The sequence below is a fragment of the Macaca fascicularis genome, chromosome 16 (assembly GCF_037993035.2).
Source record: "Macaca fascicularis isolate 582-1 chromosome 16, T2T-MFA8v1.1".
Classification (NCBI taxonomy): domain Eukaryota; kingdom Metazoa; phylum Chordata; class Mammalia; order Primates; family Cercopithecidae; genus Macaca; species Macaca fascicularis.
The window spans coordinates 56998119-57018255 of record NC_088390.1 but is presented as its reverse complement, the minus strand read 5'-3'; the positions used below and the strand labels follow the sequence as shown (position 1 = coordinate 57018255).

Sequence of the window (20137 nt, the reverse complement as noted above, 5' to 3'; positions counted from 1 at the left end):
AAGTGCTGGGATTATAGGCATGAGCCACCGCACCAGGCCTCCAATCATAATTTCTTTGGAAGAAGGGTCCTTTGTTCTGAGGTTGGATAGCTTTTCCTAAAATCTTTTGAGTTAGGCCAAGAGTGGTGGCTCATGCCTGTAATCCCAGCACTTCGGGAGGCTGAGGCAGGTGGATCCCTTGAGCTCAGGAGTTTGAGACCAGCCTGGGCAACATAGTAAAACCCTGTCTCTCCAAAATTACAAAAATTAGCCAGGTGTTGTGGCATGCACCTGTAGACCCATCTACTCAAGAGGCTGAGGTGAGAGGTTGGCTTGAGCCCAGGAAGTGGAGGTTGCAGCGAGCCATGATAGCACCACTGCACTCCAGTCTGGGCAACAGAGCCAGACCTTGTCTCAGAAAAAAAAAAAAAAAAAAAAAAACTTTTGAAACCACAATGGTGATATTTGATTTTTTAAAAATGTCCTTCCTTGAAAAAATTAAAAGCCAGCATACCTCCAAATTATTTGAAAATTCTACTGGGAATTTTCAGAAAATCCAAACAGCTGGAAACCACTTGTTTAACCCACTGAGGGTTAGGGTTCTCTGACCCCGGGAAGTGGGAAGTGAAATGGGAGGCCCACCCACGGAGCTCCTGCCCTCCTGCGGGGCAGTGCAACACGACCTTCAGCTGATGCATTCTGGTGGGTTTCAGGCTCCCTCTTCCAAATATGGGGAGACTGGTTTCTGGCCTAACCTCTTCCCAGGAGTGTTCTAAGGATAAAATGTCACGTACTAAAGAGCTTTGGGAAAGAAGGAGCTCTATAAATATATGAGATTACTGTTCCCAAAGACAGCTGGTGTGTTTCTAGTGGGAAGGGCTGAATGATTCCACAGAGACTCAGGACAATTTCTCTGCCAGGGCATCCAGGGAAAATGACCAGCACTACTCACAAAACCTGCAAACTGTTCCACTGACAAGCGGGGCCAGACAGAGGCAAAGGGTCTCCCAGTGGGCTTCACTTTCCTCCCTCAGAGGGCACAGGTCCAAAACGCAACTCGAATTCAAGAAGCCTAGAGTTCTAGTTTGTGTCTCAGGGACATACCTAGGGACCCACCGCAGGTCACCTAAGTCTCCCTCATTTAGGTTTTCCCATCTCTAAAAAGTGCGGATGTCTGCTGAGTCCCCTTTTCACAAGGGTGGTACGAAGCTGTGAGAAAACACACAATCCATTCCTAAATACCTCACTTGATAGATTACCTACCGTTCATGTTTAATTCCTGCCACCTTAAGTCCTTTTTAAAACAATATGGGACTTTAGTTTCTTTTAATGTTTAACTCCAGAATAGCTTTCCCCACGATTGTACCCCAAATCACACTGCGGCGGGGCAGTGGGTTACTCCCCTTGCTACAGACGAAAGGGTGAACAGGGACTGAAAAATCACTTTGTCATGTACCTGAGCATGAACAGTAAAGGAGGTGGCTCAGATGCTTTGACCAAAATAGCTGTAAGCACCATACACCCCAAACGAAAAACAGTGTCTTGGGAAATTTGTGTGCCAGTTCCCTCCCTTCGACACATAGCTGAGAATTAACTGCAGATGAAAGTCCTTTGATCTTTAGAAATCTGAGGCATCAGGCCGCTCAGGGTTAGCCATCACCATCACTTTTGTTTGAACTTGTCTGGTATTTCACATTTATCAGCCCTATTATAAGTTAACAGTGTTACTGACTTTAGTCAACTTTGGCACTCCCAGTCCCTGTGATCCTGCAGGTAAGTTGACACCCCGAGCAAGCTGGCAGCTCACAGAACCTTTTCAGTTATCTTCAAGTTGAGCAAAACAATGCCTCCTGTAAAATCTGCTCTCCTGCCATATGTTCCCTACGGAACTGACCTAGGCAGGAGCAAGGGGTGAAAGGCAGTCAGGCACCCCTTCTCCTGCTTGGTAGTGGAGCCCAAGTTCCAGCTCCTCCTCCTCCTCCTTTCATCTTCCTACACTCTCCAGCTCATGCCTCACCTTGCCCGGACACCTTCCTTCGTTGTTATCCCTGCATTTCTGAGATGTGATAATGTGTTTTCCTGTCTCCCTATTAGACCGTGAAGTCCCTAGAGGGTAAATTCTAGCCCTACTTAACTTTGAACTCCCAGCATGTTCACAATACATGGCACCCAAAAGGAAGTAAATGTTAAGATGGATGGACAGGGGACTGAACAAATACACTAGAACTGGGCTCCCAGCCCACCCTGGGTAGGACAGGCTTGCTCTACAAGCCATTTCTCTAACATCAGGTGAGAGCCATGCTGAGCTACTGAAACCCTGCCTTGCTCATGACTAGCATTAGGCGTTTTTGAGACGGCTGGTTGAAAATGGTAGAAGGAAGAGGCAGAGGGAATTGGTCTGGTAGCTGGGAAGACGTCTCTTAAAACAGGCCCAGATGACAACTGCTTGCACCTGCAGGTCCCTGGCCCTAGTAACATGCTCTACCTACCTAACCAATCCACAGAAGACAGTTTCGAAGACCTATAAATCTAGCAGGTAAGAGGCTAATTGATGCAACTTTCAGGATGAAAAAAAAAGACAGGGGAAAGAGGGTGGAGAAAGGAAGGAAGGAATTTCAGCCAGATGTACTTAAAACATCTTCTCTCTCCAGCAGTTCAAAATGATAGGGGGCTTTCTGGGGCAGGGCTGCAGTGACACCTGGGCCCCCAGAGAGTGAGATGAGCACAAGTGAGGCAGGGCTTGAAAGGCTGGGCGGGGGGTGTCAAAGCAGCCGTTCAGGAAGGAGGCCGGGCTCCCATCTGGAGAGCCAAGGGGCTGGGGCTGCTGAACAGATGGAGAGAAAGTTGCAGCTGGTGGAAATGCACTTTCATGTGTAAAGTTTGGTCCTTGGAGGATTGCGATTTCCAGCTCTAAAGGCAGCAGTGGGCAGGTGGCTCTGCTCCATACTCCGCCTTTTCCCTCCGTTGCCACCCAGACAACTCGACAGTGGCTGTGCCAGGACTCAGCCACCATGACTTCCGCCAGCATCCCTTTCAACAGGCAGAAGCTGGCATGGTGACACCTTGGCAAAGCAAGGATGGCAGAGGACTGCAATGCTTCAGCAGCTGGAGGAGGCAGGGGAACAGGAGGGATTAATCCAGCCTCCCTGGAGGGACCAGGTAGACTGAGAACAGACAGACAGATGGAGGGGAAAACAGGAAAAGTACATCACAGACCTTCCAAAGCTGACCATGATGTATGCACTGGGTCTCCACTCTGGTCTTGACAGAGCTGTGGCTGAAGGAGAGGCAGTGGGGAAATGGCAAAACAGTAGATTCTGAAGCTCTGGGTTCATTTTACCCCAACCTCAACGAATATTTCTTTTCTGTTTTTGATTTTTAGTGGAGACAAGGTCTAACTATGTTGTCTAGGCTGGTCTCAAACTCCTGAGCTCAAGTGATCCTGCCGCCTTAGCCTCCCAAAGTGCTGGGATTACAGGTGTGAGCCACTGCACCAGGCCTAAGAAAAAGACAGAACATAACTTTGTTTTTTTTTTTTTTTATGAAATATTTGCCCACAGGAGCTTTAGGAGAGAAAGTGACTTTTACATTCTCTTGCTCTAATGGAGAGCCACCTGTCCTCAAATGGGACCAGCTCTAATGGGACAAGCCTCACCCATCGGAACAGAAGCCTTTAGCACAATTCTGCGATCTCATAGAGTTCCTCCCTATAATGTTCAGGCTCTTGGGGGAATCACCCACTCAACCATGCTAACCACACCCACAAGAGGAGCAGCCTGAGTAATGAACATCCGGCTCTGCCTCTTCCCTCCCTCTTTATTTACCATAGACTGTGCTCCAGGACATGAAGAACAAAAACCACCAACTCTGTCTTGTTAAAATCCAAGTGCATTTTTTAGAATATGTGATTTTGCTTGATTTTATTTTTTTAAAAAAGACTGGAACTCAGTCCCATATTCCTATTGAGTCCATTTTCCCAAGAGATGTCACTGTTTGAGACAATAACTTAAATATTCTTGATGTGGAGGTAGTCTCTCTCTTCCTAGTGGGATGTCTTCTTGGCTCCTTTCCCAAACTTGGCATCGAGACCAAGACCTATGAAAAGAAAGAAAATGGGCTTAGCCTTATGAGGGGAAATGAAACTTACCAATGATTGTGGTGGGGTGGGGCAGTCGGCCTTGTATCTCCAAAATGGGGGCTTTCAATAAAATATACGTCAGAACACTGGTTTTATGTAACTTCCTCAGAGACAAGAGAATGGCACCAGGATACTAGTTATTACAGATATCTGTATCTATATAGATAGATATAGATACATACATATATTTATAATACAGCAAGACTAAAAGAAATTTAAGAGTCAAAACTTCTAGGCTATGGCTGAATGTGGTGACTCGTGCCTGCAATCCCAGCATTTTGGGAGACTGAGGCAAGAGGATTATTTGAGCCCAGGAGTTTAAGGCCAGCCTAGGCAACACAGCAAGACCCCATTGCTACAACAACAACAAAAAAACAAACAAAACTAGTCAGGCGTGGTGGTACATGCCTATAATCACAGCTACTTGGGAGGCTGTGGTGGGAGGATCACTTGAGTCCAGATCAAGGTTGCAGTGAGCTATCATCGCACCACTACACTCCAGCCTGAGCAACAGAGGGAGACCCTAGGAAGGCTGGATTAGACATAAAGCTTCCTTTTCTCTTTTTATTTTCTTCTGACACAGGTTCTCACTCTGTCACACAGGTGGGAGTGCAGTGGTGTGATCACAGCTCACCTTAGCCTCCACCTCCTGGGCTCAAGCGATCCTCTCACCTCAGCCCCCTGAGTAGCTGGGACCACAGGCGTGTGCCACCATGCTCAGCTAATTTTTGTATTTTTTTGCAGAGACAAGAATTACAGGCATAAGCCACCACACTCAGCCCCTTTTCTCTTTTAAAGTTTTCTCTGGGCTGAGCACGGTGGCTCACGCTTGTAATGCCAGCACTCTGGGAGGCTGAGGCGGGCGGATCACCTGAGGTCGGGAATTCGAGACCAGCCTGACCAACATGGAGAAACCCTGTCTCTACTAAAAATACAGAATTATTCAGGCATGGTGGCGCATGCCTGTAATTCTAGCTACTTGAGAGGCTGAGGCAGGAGAATTGCTTGAACCCAAGAGGAGGAGGAGGCTCACCCAGTTGGTGAGCCGAGATCATACCATTGCACTCACTCCAGTCTAGGCAACAAGAGAGAAACTCCGTCTCAAAAAAAAAACAGTTTTCTCTAAAAGATTTAAACAAATTTCACAAATATACAAGTAAATCTGAGGAGACAAAATCCAGCTGTGTCTCTGTGTGGCCACTTACCCAGGAACACAAGCACAGTGCCCACCCATTGCACGGGGCTGATGGGATTGGCGAAGAGGATCACAGAGGCCAAAATTGTGAAGAACTTTCGAGTTGTAGTGATGATGGAGCAGGTCAGGGGACCAAAATACACAACCGTCATAAAGATGAAGCTCTAGAGAAAGATAAAGGTGAGGTCCGGAGGGTTCTTGGGTATCTGCCATTGGTCTAAAGTCTATATGCAGACCTCAGGGCTAATCTTGCCACCCTCTTCTTCCAGCCAGGCCAGTCTTTCTTAGGGAACCAGCTGCCAGAGTAGGGAAGCCATCCCTTTTCAAGCACTCACCTGACCCAGGGCACTGGTCAGCCCAAAGAGCAGGATGTTATAGATGATGGCAGGGTACCTTTCAGCAAAGCTCAAGAACTCCCAGAGCTCGCCAGTGAACAGGATTCCTGAGAAAACATGTCAACAAATGTACGGCGCGTTTTGTGTGCCCTTACCCCTGGGTGTGCACACACACACGCAAACTCCTGCACGTGGCCTGTTAAAGAACTGCAAAGGAGGTGGGATGCGGGAAAGTGTATGGCGTGGATTTGCATCGTCTCATCATGGATTCTTCTCATATTTTTCTCTGATTAGAGAAACTAAAGAGAATTTTGTGAGAAAAGCTTGAAAGTTTATGAGTTACTTCTACCAAAGTGATTACAAGCAGAAATCCTCAGATGCTGTAGAGATGCTGACCCACACATCCTCAGCTTAAGGAAGCCCCTTGCATTAGTCACCTCCAGTCATCAGCAGCCTCCACTATTAACCCCAGTGTGCTGTACAAAAAATACTTTCTACATATGCCCAAATTTGAAAAGTTAGGAAGCACTGATTTCAAAGCAAATCCATTCACATTTGAACTGTTTTCAGTGTACAGCTAACTCTGTTTCCTGTGAGCACTACGTGTCTCATTTCCTTCACGAAAGGGAACGTTCCCAGGTATCTCCCTGTGTTTTACTACTGAGTGTCTTCCCGTGACACCTGACACACGACTCTCCTTCATTGTGCCAGTAACAAGTAGCAAACAAATCCTGCTGGTGTAGGTTTTTCCAGGAAGGTTTCTCAAGGGCTTGAACAAAAGGGCATCTTGGAACTAATTCAGGTCCTTGGTCTGGGCAACTAACAGCTAGAGGTATCAAAAGGATGAGGGCAGCCTGCCCTCTGGTGATACATGGGAAGAACAGCAGAACTGGCTCTCACCCATTCCCAGCAGCAATGTCGACCAAAGGTTGATGTTCAGCATCATGTGGTTGGAGCCTGTTTGGTAATGAGCCCGCATATGGTCCTGGGAAACACCAGTCAGTCCATCCAGGGTCAGCGATAATAGCTGGGAAAGAAAGGGTGCAGCCTGCAGTGAAGTGGCCAACAGGGCCCTTTCCTAACCCAGGACACAGGATTCTCACTCTCAGCCTCCTCGGAAAGCCACTCCCTTTAAAGTCCTCAGAACAAAATGTTGACATTTGGTCACAGGTGGAAGGTGGGGAGAGACCATGCTGACTGCCTCCCCTACCCTCTCCTCCCCCGGCCCAGGCACTGGACTGACAGGCTAACTGAGCTATGTAGTGATTTTGTAATCAGAGTAGAGCAGGAAGCTCACTGCCCAACATAAGGGAGGGGAAAGGTAGTCCCAGCAGGTTAGTTTCCTAGCTTGGAGTACAGTGCTCCAGAGACTGGATCCTGTACTTAGGTTGCCTGGACTGGAATCCTGACTCTGCCACTTAAATAGCTAAATGACCATGGGCAAGCGAGTTAACCTCTCTGGGCTGAGTTTCTTCATCTGTAAAATGGAGATAATACTACATATGAGATTATTGTTGTAAAAATTAGTCAATTAACATGTAAAACACTTGGAACAGTGCCTAATGCATACACACCAGATACTATCATATTATTTTAAACTCTGGCTTCCAGATTTCTTGGAAAGCCACAGTGAGAGACACTATTCCTTCCCTCCCTGCTCTGAGGTCTCTGTGACCTCACACCAGGATTCAGCCAAAACCCTCAGAGTTATCTCTTCTCCAGAATGAGGGCTGAGCTGTAGTTAAATATTTCAGGTTTCCCACTATGGCATTAACAGAACCAGGGGCCTGCAGCAAAGACCAGATATGGGGACAAGGAGCACCACAACCTCCCTTGACACATAACTGGCCTTCTGCCTGCCTAGGTGAGGCTATCTTTTGGTTACGTTTGCTGGAGAAGGCTGCCATCCCCAAAAGGATCTCATACCAGGAGTAACTCTCCATAACCGACTGTGTGTTCTTCTATCCCAACAACTTTCTTGGGTTTGTACATGAAAAGGGCCACTCCAGCCACAATTAGCAGCACACACAGGTACTTGGCCAATGGGTACTTCTTCTTCAAGAGGGTCACCCCAAGGAGCATGACTACAGGGAAAAAACAGAGTGGAAAATTCAGGCATCCATAAGGCATCGATGACCCCAATACCCTCTCTCCCAGGAACCAGGAAAAGACTCAGGGAGAAAAGAATGACTAAGAAGGAAGGCTTAGAGAGGACAAAAGGAGGGTGCCAGGCTGGCACCTAGATAAGGATTGAGCAACAGGGTTAAGTATAAGACAGGGAGGAGGTAGAGAACAAAGGTGAAAAGTCCAGGAAGGGACAGGGCAAGGGTGGGGAACAGTGGAGAAGGAAAATAAGTTGAGACAAAGAAACTGATGATCAAAATGGGAATTAGGTTTCTCTAATGACAATGTACACACATGCAACATAGAAATGGCTGACCAAGTGAAGCAGGCTAGGTCAGCCTTTAGCTCCTATTAAGGATTACCAGCCTATGAACATCACAAGAAGTGACACAGATGACAGGATGGACAGCAGAGAGAGCTGGGGGAAAGTCCCTGGAGACAGCCATAATGGGATGATGAAGCTGAGAGGGACACAGTTGTAGTAGAGAGAGCTTACTATAGGAAGAGAGATGACAGAAGAGGAAGACCATCTTTTTTGCTTACCTGGGATTGGCTTGCAGGATTTACCAAGGACCTGAAATTAAATCCAGCAAATAATTTCTGAGCATCTGTGATGTGTCAGGTACTCTGCTAGGTACCACACTGATTAAGATGAGTAAGCACAGGGCCTGCACCAGAGACTTCAGCCTCAGAAAGCAGCCCTATCATGGCCCAACCCACCACCACTAAACCCAAGTTCTATGGTTCTATACACTCCTAATGTCTCAAGGACCGTTATTTATTATTATTATTTTTTAACTCACAGACCTGAGGGAAGAACTCTTAGTCCTTTTCAAATGATATCTGAGCCAACCGTCATCCCACCCTGAGGTTTCACCTGAGTTGGGTAGTTGACAAACTGTAGTGCTGAGTTGCTGGAGACCATGGCACCCAGATAGGAGATAGAACAGGCAGCATAGAGCCAGCTCCGGGTACGATCCACCCTGGCAGTGTCAAAAAACTGGATCACTGGGAGAAGACAAAAAAAAAAAAAAGAAAAGACAAAAAAAAAAAAAAAGAAAACAAGAGAAACCTGGTGGGGCTAGGATGGACCACTAAGCAAAGCTGAAGCCACATGAAAGGAACTTGTCTGTCAAATAAGACACAAGCTATTTCTGTCCTCTTACACTGGGAAATCTCTGAAAATTATTCATCTTTCCAATTCTGCCTAAGCCCAACAAAAGACCACATGCAGGGTGGAGGTGAGGGCCTCATTCAGTTCAAGGGACCAGTCAGCCCTGCTGCTAGTCCCCAGGGAACAAAGAGAGAATGCTCAAAGCATGCTTGAAGCTGACACACAAAAGAAACTCAAAGGGAAAGAAAAAAATGTTTCAAGTATTTTCAGTGGGGATTTGGAATACAGAAGACCCATTCTCTGAACATTTCTAACTCAGAAGTTGATAAAAATTGGGGAAATAATATTTTACTCCACTTCAAAGTCATTAGTTTTACAGACTTCACAGAGAGGCTGTGTGAGTACAAAATGAGGTGGAGATCATGAGTTAGCCTTTAAGGTTGAATCAATGTTTAATGCCTAGCATACTGAAGGAACTTGGGGTGATGGGGTACCCAACAAATTACTATCTAGGTACTCACAGATCTTGGCAAACACAGCATTGATCACACATTGAATGAAGACCAAAGTTAAGGCAAAGGTGAACGTCTCCTGTTTGGCTCCCTCTCCATACTTTCCTCTTGTTCTAGAAATGAAATGCATGACAAAAGAGAGGAAAATTAGTATATTTCAGTTACTGTCATCTAATATATCCAGAACCACTGAAAACTTTAAAATTATCTTGCCTCTCTGGATGTAGGGAGAGTTTGTAAGGACCACTAGGCTCATCTGCAAAAGGGGCTGATTTTACTGGATCTAGAAACTAGACATTCCAGCCTACTGATTCCATAGCCTAAGGAAAGAATACCCGAAAAAGACGGAGAGGAAACATGCAAAACGAGATAGTGAAGTCAGGTACCCCAGGCAGGAGGAGACGGTATTTGGGCTACAGCACCAAGGCCGAGGGCGAATAGGTTGTTTGCAAGCATCTGGGAGTACCAAAAGGGGGCCGACTCGGGTCCTCTTTGAGGGGTAGAAGTCTCAGCCTGTAAAACGCAGGCTCTTAGAACCAAGCAGGGAAAAACAGCTAAGAAAAGAAAAACCAAGTCCAAAGAATCCAGAAAATAACCCTGGAGTTCTGGAATTCTGGGTAGGTTCAGCCATAGCTGCAAAAGTAGTGGGGTGCTAAGAGGGCGACAGCCGGGCAGGAGGACAAGAGGCAGAAGGTCCAGAGGCAGAAGGCCCGGGACCCCTGTCACAGACTGGGGAGAGAATGTCGGCCCGCCCCCGGGGTCGCTCACATCTTTTCCTGCAGGATCCCATAGTAAAAATAGCAGACAAAGACACCCAGGAAGCAGAGCGGCAGGCGCAGCCGGTCGGGCACCAGGGAGCTGCTAGAGGCCATGAGACGCCCGGAGGAGCCGACTGGAGACCCGCTCACAACCGGCACCGGCAGCAGCGGCGGCGGAGGCGACAGATCCAGCCGGACATCGCCGACCGGCGGCAGAGGCCTCATAGGAGCTGCATGCGACCGCCGTCCAGCAGGGCCCAGCAGTCACTACCGGAACTGCCAGCTCAGGGCTGCCAAAGGAGAAACTCCTCAGAACGCACCAACCACTTCCTAGGAAAGAAAACCCGCCCTGGGACCTTGGCTCCATCCCTGAGGGCCAGGGGAACCGGCAGCCTCGAGACCATTTTCTCGACCTGGAGATTTTTCCAATCAGGCAACTCTGAGGACAACTGCGATCCAGAGCACCACAGGGTGTCCTAGAGCCACCCGGGCGTAGAATAATGACGTATAGGGATGTGGAGGCCACCAATTGGCTGCGCTGTGCGAACTCGGACGGGTAGGCGGGACAGGAGGAGGTGCGGCCGGCAGAGCAAATCCAATAGTCTTTTCCGCGGCGGGCGGCCAGGCTTCTGCTGGGTCCTAATGCCAAAATCTCTTACTGGAGCCTCAGCGCCGTCTAGCTGCTGCCTAGCGTCAGCGACTTTACCTGCTCATTACCTAGGCACTTCACTAGGCTTCCAAGGGGGAGAGCGGCACAGTAAGTCTCGGCTTGGTCACTTAAAGGCGGGGTAACCTACCCGTGTCACCCAAGTTCTGAGCCAGAGTTTTCCAGGTCTGGAAACTAGGGATAATTAGCAATAGCCACCTTGTCGCCTCTTGACTGTTGTGAGGATCGAATGAATTGAAGTTGGTGAAAGTGTTTTGTAAAGTATGCTGTGCAAGTTTAAGGTATTATTAGTCATCACTGTTTCTCAGCCCTGATCTTATTTCCTCATATCGAGGAGTGGAAATGGAAGTTTATTGAAGTCAGTTTTCTTCCAAGTCTTAACTCACCAACAATGGCTTAAACCCTTCGGCCGCGCTTCTGAATATTTCCCATTAATGAGCACCTCGTTGGATCCCTTCCTCATGCAAGTGTTGGGTCTCCACTTGCTGGCACGAATTGCCAGGGCAAGACTGACCTAAGGTCTTCCCACTACTACCTCCAACCCCCTACTTAACTGGCCCAAATCTCCGGCCACCAGGTGGACTCTGGGCTGCTCTCTAGGTCGAGGCTCCTTCTTTTCTAGCAGCCTGCTCTTTTGGCACAGCCTCGGGCAAAGGAAGGAAATACTGGGCAGCACCACACCCGTTGCTCTGGGCCTGACTCACTAAGGCTTTGCGGGGGAGCCAGAAGTCTTTTAGAGGGAGGGGTAAGGGATAGAAGATAGGGTCTGTCCCCAGCCCACTGTCTCCTCGATATTAGTGGCATGGGAATCCCCATACATTTGCTCTCTTGCTCAGTAGCTTACTCTATTGGCTCAGCCCGCGATGCCAGGGCACCAAATAGCTGGTCGGAGAGACCTGCCAGCTCTGCTTCTTTACCAGCTGGGACCTCAAACAATTCCCTTGTCCTTGTCCTCTGAGTCAAGTTTCCTCATGTGAAATTAATGGGAATATAATAACAAGCAGGAGAGCGCTGTGGTTAGAAACATGAGCACTGGATTCAAATGATCAGGTTTCCAATCCTAGCTACCCCACTTCATATCTGTGTCTTTTGGGGAAAGTTATTCAATCTATTTGTCCTTCCCTGATTATACAGTGGGACTTACCATATTTCTCTTACTGGGTGGTTGTCATATTTCAATAACATTTTATGTAAAGCACTTAACATGGTAGCTGGTTCTTACCAGCCCAATGAATGGTGGTTAGGATAGCCTGGTTTAGGAGTTTGTTGTCAGGTCTTATGAGGTAGATACAATTGTACTTATTATTACTGCCCTTGGGGTAGTCAACTGTTCACCCATACAATGGGGATATGTCTTTTGTGAAAATGCTTTGGAAATTATAAAGCATTATAAAGGCTTATAAAGCATTATAAAGGCTGCGAAAGGGTAAGAATAGTGTCTTTGTATAGTTTCTTTGTTCCCTTCAAGGCTGCACACTACGTTGTGGGTACTCCCTGAGATGAACCAAAGCTTCCCCCAAACTGTCGAGAGTGCCAGCCAGTGCAAAGAACACCCACAATGTCAAACTGTCTTCCCTTGGTCACCTGCTTTTCCTCTCTGAAATCCATTCTCCTTAGGGAGCTTTTTCAGACTCACACAAGAATGGCTAACTTCCCCAATGACTCCCTCACCCCACCTCTAGGACAAACCACACTCTTCATTCTGGACAGCCTTTTCATGGGTCTGCTGTTTATGTCCATGTAAAGTATGCAAGCATGGTGTCCAGAGGACAGGAACTCTTGTGTACAGCCATAACAACACCCAGATGTGGGAATTGAGGCTCCTTCTCTTGAAGACAAAGATAAAATGATCAGTATAATACCCTTAATCTCTACCCCTCTCCTCCTTCCCCACATATTTAACAGAACTTCAAGCTGCTGGGAATATTTATTTATTTATTTGGTCTATTAACACCAAGATCTGCAAAAAACAACCTCTAAACACAAGATAAGAAAACTCGAACATTAACATTCTTCAATTTTGTGTAAGCTCTGCAGTACGGAAAATATACAAACTTCAAACAGCTGCAAAAATAGTGTCTTTGGGAGAAAATAGAGTTTCTACATCGATACAAGAAAAATAGGCATTTTTCTAATCCAATCCAGCCCTGGGGCGGGCGGAGAGTATAGATTTGCCATTTGCCACCTGGAGGAATGCCAGCTCTCCTCCCCACTACCCACCTGGGGCTGGGCGGGCTGGCCTGCTACTTAAGACAATCTTTAGTCAGGGTGAAAGCGAGATGAAAATGCCACTTGGGAAAACACTTGTTTCCTCCCTCTGCCAGCAGCTGAATTGGTCAAGTGTTATGGCCCATTAGGACTGCTTTGGTCAGCTCCTCTAATGAGAGGGAGGCGTGGGGATAGGGCTGAGAGGATGGGGGATCTATCTTATGGTCTCCTGGAAGGTAGGGAAGGAAATCTGTGGCGTCCTCTCTCCTTCATTCATGGCCAGCTTGCTCTGTGACAAAAATAAGGGCCTCCTATACAGTCATTTGGACTGACACCCAGGGGTGAGGGACTCCAGACCTTCTGGGTGTTTTCCACCAAGTGAGGGATGTGGCAGGTACACAGGTGTGAGTTGTGAGCTGCCCAGCTGCTAGTGGAGAAGGCAGGTCCCATCACGTTCAGAGGGGCCAGTGCCCATCAAAAAGAGGACCCAGGACTTTGACACGATAAGTGAAAGAAAGTGCTCAAAGGCCGAGAGGGAAGGGCCCCTCCATACCCCATCTCAGGGGACCTGGGGAGGGACCTGCCACCAAGGCACTGGTCTCTATGGTAAAGTGGGGCAGGGATGGGACCTTCAGACCATCAGGGAGCTCTGGAAAAGCACAGACTCTTCTGATGGTGGGGTGCGCTGCCATGGCTCGAAGGGCAGTGGGGAGGCCTTGGAGGCCTCCGGATCCTTCCGAGGTGGTGGCCTGGGGCTGGCCGGGGGAAGGGGAGACCCCGGGTTTGAGGGGCAGTTACGGAAGATGAAGCCCATGCCAGGGAAGAGGGGCTTCATCAGGCTGACGGGGCAGAAGGCTGAGCCGGTCGGGTTGAAATGGACTTTGTTCTTGTCAGGACAGGAAGTCAGGAAGGCCAGGTCAGGACCTGGGGACCTGGAGGATGAAGAAAGACATACAAGACACACACGTACACACAGAGAAACACACAGTGAGAGAGGGTGAGATGTCACAGCATCAGGGCAGCAGGGGAGCTGGGTCTCTGTTCAAACAGAATCATAACTTGACCGAAAACCAAACCCCTCAGCCATCTATTTTTAAAAAAATATGGCTAAACAACAGGAAATGCACTTTAGCTAAAAACAGGAGGGATTGAAGCTAGACAGGAAGGAGAACTTCCTGACAATGTGATTCAAGAATTGGAGACCAAGAAATCTTTTCATTCGAAAGATTTCATCAGTGGCCGGGCACGGTGGCTCACGCCTGTAATCTCAGCACTTTGGGAGGCCAAGGTGGATGGATCACTTGAGGTCAGGAGTTTGATGCCAGCCTGGCCGACATGGTGAAACCCTGTCTCCACTAAAAATACAAAAAATTAGCCGGGCATGGTGGCACGCTTCTGTAATCCCAGCTACTCAGAAGGATGAGTCAGGAGAATTGCTTGAACTCGGGAGGTGGAGGTTGTAGTGAGCCAAGATCTTGCCATTGCACTCCAGCCTGGGCAACAGAGCAAGACTCCATCTCAAAAAAAAAAAAAAAAAAAAAAAAAGAAAGAAAGAAAGAAAGGAAAAATTTCCTTAGTGAATGGTGTTTTGGTGACAAACCGCATGCCTGAAAGCAGAGATCAAAGACAAGTGACTTTCTAAGATTTTTTTTTTTTTTTTTTTTTTTTTTTTTTTTTTTGAGACAGAGTCTTGCTCTGTCGCCCAGGCTGGGGTGCAGTGGCCGGATCTCAGCTCACTGCAAGCTCCACCTCCCGGGTTTAGACCATTCTCCTGCCTCAGCCTCCCGAGTAGCTGGGACTACAGGCGCCCGCCACCTCGCCCGGCTAGTTTTTTGTATTTTTTAGTAGAGACGGGGTTTCACCGTGTTAGCCAGGATGGTCTCGATCTCCTGACCTCGTGATCCGCCCGTCTCGGCCTCCCAAAGTGCTGGGATTACAGGCTTGAGCCACCGCGCCCGGCCTCTAAGATTTTTTATTAACCTAAAGTGGGGTTTCTCAGCCTTGGCACCACTGACATTTTGGGCTGAATAATTCTTTGTTGCAGGGGTGGGGATGGAGGCATTGTCCTGTGCATTGTAAGATGCCTAACAGCGTCCCTGGCCTCTGCTCACTATCCCACTAGTACCACGACTCCTCCCCTCCAGCTGTGACAACTAAACATGTCTCTTGATATTGCCAAATGTTCCCTAGTTGAAATCTACTGACCTAAAGAATCTAATTGTTGGGCACATTTGAAAAGTATGGGGTTTTTTGTTGTTGTTTTGTTTTTGAGACAGAGTCTCACTCTGTGGCCCAGGCTGTAGTGCAGTGTGACAGGATCATGGCTTACTGCAGCCTCAACCTCCCCAGTCCAAGCAATCCTCCCACCTCATCCTCCTGAGTATCTGGGACTACAGGCATGACCCACCATGCCCAGCTAATTACTTTATTTTTATTTTGTAGAGAAGGGGGCTCTGTATGCTGCCCAGGCTGGTCTCCAGAAAGGTGTGATTTTCAAAACTTTGGGAGGAAAGCATGGCAACAACTGTGAGAAAGGCAGCCAGACCTTATCAGAAGATCTGGGTTCTAACTCACCATGTGGTCCTTGTCATGTCTGTCTCACCCCCCTTTTTAATTTTAAGTTTTTAATTTTTTTTTTTAGAGACAGAGTGTTGCTCTCTCACCCAGGCTGTAGTACAGTGGTGTGATCATAGCTCACTGCAGCCCCAAACTCCTAGGTGCAAGTAATCCTCTTGCTCAGCTTCCCAAGTAGCTGGGATTACAGATGCCTGCCACCACTCTAGGCTAATTTTTTCTTTTTTTTTTTTTGGTAGAAATGGGGTCTCACTGTGTTGCCCAGGCTGGTCTTGAACTCCTGGGCTCAAGTGATCCTCCTGCCTTGGCCTCCCAGAGTATGGGGGTGACAGGCATGAGCCACCGCACCCAGCATATCTCACCTTTATAATGTGAGAGGAATCATCCCTCCCCTTTTGATTGTTTAGGAAGATGGAATGATAAAAGGTCAGGTCAGAGAGTTCCTGAGTAAGGGATAGCCCTGATTCCTTACTGTCTGGCAAAGCCTAGAGGGTGAAACAGCCCTAAGAAGCTGACGGTTTGAAGATCCCAGGTGAGAAGACAAAGGTATGGGAAGATGGTGAAGCTCTGCCACCAATGGTTCTCACCAATCAGCTTTTTCTTTTTTACTTTTTATTAAAGTATAATATATACACTCAGAGAAAAATGCACTCAGTATACAGACCGATAAATTGGTTACTATCTTTTTTTTTGGGACAGGGTCTCACTCTGTTGTCACACTGGAGTGCAGTGGTGCAATCTTGGCTCACTGCAACCTCCGCCTCCTGGGCTCAAGCGATTCTCCCACCTCAGCCTCCTGAGTAGCTAGGACTACAGGCACCCACCTCCGTACCTGGATAATTAAAAAAAATTTTTTGTAGAGAGGGTGTCTCCGTATGTTGCCCAGGCTGGTCTTGAACTCCTGGACCCAAGCGATCTTCCCTTGGCTTCCCAAAGTGCTGGAATTATAGGCATGAGCCACTGCACCCAGCCAATTACCATCTTAATTCCGGAATTCCAATAATTCCAGAGCCCAGGAAGATCAAGGTGTGAAGAGAAGAGCAGAGATCTGGCAGAGTCTGGAGAGGTGGAGGGTAAAGGCCCGTGGTGCTGGGTGTGTTTGGGAAGGCCTGGCGTCCTAGAGACTCCACAGTGGCAAGGGCTTCTCTGATGGAGAAGGGTTTAAAAGAGTCCCACTTTATGGAGGGATGGGGAATGGGCAAGAGACAGAATGTTCTAGGTGTGTGCATGTACATGTCAGGAAGGTGACCAAGAGGAGACCCAGCAACACTCAGAGAACATGATGGCAACCAGCATGACCCTCAATACCTTGACTCCTCGCCTGGAAAATCCAGATGATCTTGGAGGTGACAATAGCTAAGAAGGGGGGAATGTGGCAAAAGAATGGCTAAACACACAAACTTCCTAATAGGAAAGTTGATTAAATAAAGAAACCTCAGTGAACTACAGCATTTCAATCCCAGCATATCTTAGAAAATCACTGATGGATCACCACCACTCTTTTTTTTTTTTGGAGACAGAGTCTCAGTCTGTTGCCCTGACTGAAGTGTAGTGGTGCAATCTCAGCTCACTGTAATCTCCACCTCCCAGGTTCAAGCAATTCTCATGCCTCAGCCTCCTGAGGAGCTGGGATTACAGGTGTGCACGAACACACCCGGCTAATTTTTGTATTTTTAGTAGGGGCTGGGTTTTGCCATGTTGCCCAGGCTGGTCTTGAACTCCTGGCCTCAAGAGATCTGCCCACCTCTGCCTCCCAAAGTGCTGAAATTACAGGCATGAGTCACCATGCCCAGCTGATCACCACCTCTTTTTTTTTTTTTTTTTGGAGATGGAGACACTCTGTTGCCCAGGCTGGAGTGCAGTGGCGTGATCTCGGCTCACTGCAACCTCTGCCTCCCAGGTTCAAGCGATTCTCCTGCCTCAGCCTCCCGAGTGGCTGGGATTACAGGTGCCTGCCACCATACCTGGCTAATGTTTGTATTTTTAGTAGAGATGGGGGTCTTGCTATAATGGACCAGGCTGGTCTCAAACTCCTGACTTCAGGTGATATGCCCACCTGAGCCTCCCAAAGTGCTGGGATTACAGGCATGAGCCACCGCACCCAGCCCACCACCTCTCTTAAAGGGTTAATGCAGGGGCAGGAAGTTAAATGAGCTGACTTTAAGGCCTCTTCTGGCATTGCGTCTATGAAAAACCCAAGACGAGCTACAGCTTAATTTCCGCCCACATTTCCAGGTTGTAATTACTCCACCATAATGTGGATTGAGGGAGGGTACAAGAGCCTAGAGTCTGCTGAAGCTAAGAGATCTGGCCTCTTCCCTCCACAGCTTCTCAGAGGACCTAGAAGTCTTGAAGGGAAACCAGGCAACAATAATAACAGTAACAAAACCTCTAGTGGCAATGGTTTTCTCTGCAACTCCTACTGTGGCTTCTGTATGTACCTTCGGCTACCACCATGGGTTACTGCTCCCTTATTTGAGATACAAATGGTGCTCTCAATGACCCAAACCCAGTCCCAGCTACATCTTCACTCGCACACCATGACTAAACTTCCTGACTGCCACTGAAACCCCAACTTCGTGTGAATCTGCCCTGGTGAGTATTAAGCTGGCAGCAGGAAATGAAATGAGCTCTTTGGTGCCTGCTAACGGGGACAGGGGCATTTGGAAAGGTTGGCTCTTAATTCTTTCTGCTAATGGGAGGGAAGTGTAAAGAAATCAACAGAAGAATGGCTTCTGAATGATCCAATCTGGTTTGGAAATTTTCCATAGTCCTTACTTGCAAGGACTGGAAATTTCTGCCTGGGAGTTCATGACACTTGAACCACTACAGCCACAGGGTGAAGATTTGACTCTGAAGCTCAAACTGTTAAGCTGTTTAGGCCCTCCATTCTACTCCAGTGGTGCTGAAACACTTCTAATCTCTGACAGAAGAGAAATACTAGTATGTTCTCCCCACACCCCCCATCTCTCTCTCTCTCTCTCTCTCTCTGATTATGGTCTAGCAAATTCTCACACCTTCCCCGGAGATGGAAAAAAATAGAAGAAACAAAGGGCTTAGGTTTCAGATATATTTTCTTTCCAGCTCCTGCTGCGCTTGTGGCTGGCATGTGGGCAGAGAGCAGGTTTCTATGGAGATTATGATAAGCAAAGATTTAAGTGCTCAGAGTAGGTAATGTCAACACGTTTGATCATGGAAAGCTGGCAATACCGATCATCTAAAGTTGACAACACCTCTATGACAAGAGAGAGTCCTAGACTGAAGAAGTCCTGTCAGGTGGGAGAATGTAGGCCCACCCTCCCCTCCCATACCCTGTCTACTTGGTATACTCACGTGGCTTCTTCAAACACACGCACTTTCTCACAGCCTTCTGGGGGCTCCCGTTTGAAGACGTAGCTATGATTAGGCCGAGGGGAGGCAGCAAAGGCAAGGACAGGAGATGGGCTGCCATCTTCAAGAAAGGCTGGGTGGCCTGGAGAGGAGGCTGTGAACAGAGCAAGGCTAAGTCTAGTGGAGATGAAGGGAAGGCCTCCACTTTTCTGGGTCCAGGACTGGGGTGTAAAGTGGCAAGACTGGGGACGCATGGTAAGGAAGAGGATAGTGGGTGTGCTTAGCCACTGTGATTATTATACTGTACCTTAAAAACCTTTGAGGCAGCTTACAAAAATACACAGTGTATAACAGAACAAAAAAATGGAGTTGAATGGATGGAAAGTTAAGATCTCATACCAATTCTATATTCCCAGGAGGTAGACTGGGACCGGAACTCCAAATCTCAGACTTGAAGCAATCCTAAATGCGTCTCTCTCTGCCTTCTTCCGAGACTGTAACACCCTCCCTGCCAACATACCACGGCTTCTTCCTGTCCACAGTCTTGAAAATCTATCCTTTCTTCCAAGAAGAGTTCTTCTCTGACTCAGAGAAGCAATCTTTACTCAACCCCACTTGTAGGATAAAATTCCTCTCCCTTTCCACACAGTGAATGTACTTGGCCTAGGTTGCAAATATTGACTTTATCTGTATTTATCTCACATTTATTCCCCTTACTCTATGCTCTATTTACCTATGTGTATTGTTAGATCATGCCCTTGACCAGCCTACCTCATGGGGTTGCTGTGACAATCAAATCAGACAATATAGGCACACTGCTTTATAATGTAAGGATCATTAGGAGGTAAGAATTTTATCTCATTTTCTCAGTGAAGTAGATAGGGCATTGTAGAAAGTAGAGATTTGGAGTAAAAAAAAAATCGGTTTTGGTCTAGGTCAAACTATACAACCCTGGGCAAGCGACCGTATTCTCTTACTTTGTATCACTCACAACTACTTTGAAACCATTGCTGGGAACGAGTACAGTGGACACCTGAATGAAGACTCGCTGCTTTCCCCTACAGCTTGCTGAACCTCAGCCCAAAAATGGGGATGGCAGGGATTGCTTCTTTGGATCCCAGTGAGGATTAAATAGAAGTATAAATGCAGAGACTTCATAAATTATCAATCAGAACGGGACGTATGGGACCATTATTATCATTT

The 20137-nt window shown here is 47.6% G+C and overlaps 2 protein-coding genes across 14 annotated transcripts in view; both read right to left on the bottom strand.

Annotated features, from left to right (window-relative positions):
• Positions 1–3851: 3851 nt before the first annotated feature.
• Positions 3852–10613, bottom strand: SLC35B1 (solute carrier family 35 member B1). 6 transcript variants are annotated; one of them, XM_045374979.2, is made up of 9 exons: positions 10476–10613; positions 9407–9510; positions 8649–8754; positions 8315–8345; positions 7574–7731; positions 6548–6674; positions 5648–5754; positions 5323–5476; positions 3852–4074 (listed from the first exon to the last, which is right to left on the bottom strand). In XM_045374979.2, exons 1-9 carry the CDS (start codon positions 10557–10559, stop codon positions 4022–4024), a joined length of 924 nt encoding a protein of 307 aa, XP_045230914.1. In that variant the 5' UTR covers positions 10560–10613; the 3' UTR covers positions 3852–4021. The 6 variants fall into 6 exon arrangements, with proteins under 6 accessions (XP_045230914.1, XP_005583682.1, XP_045230915.1 ...); XM_005583625.4 differs by having other exon boundaries at positions 10512–10613; XM_045374980.2 differs by having other exon boundaries at positions 10569–10613.
• A 2124-nt stretch (positions 10614–12737) lies between these two features.
• Positions 12738–20137, bottom strand: part of FAM117A (family with sequence similarity 117 member A) — an 82044-nt gene continuing 74644 nt past the window's right edge. For 7 of the 8 annotated variants that reach the window (XM_065531357.1, XM_045374974.2, XM_045374976.2 and 4 more), the window contains 2 exons: positions 18938–19088; positions 12738–13962 (listed from right to left, as the gene is read on the bottom strand). In XM_065531357.1, the coding sequence (XP_065387429.1) occupies positions 13662–13962; positions 18938–19088 (452 nt within the window). In that variant the 3' untranslated portion in view covers positions 12738–13661. Of the gene's footprint in view, positions 13963–16199; positions 16437–18937; positions 19089–20137 lie in introns of those variants that run through there. The other variant, XM_065531356.1, reaches the window with a different exon arrangement.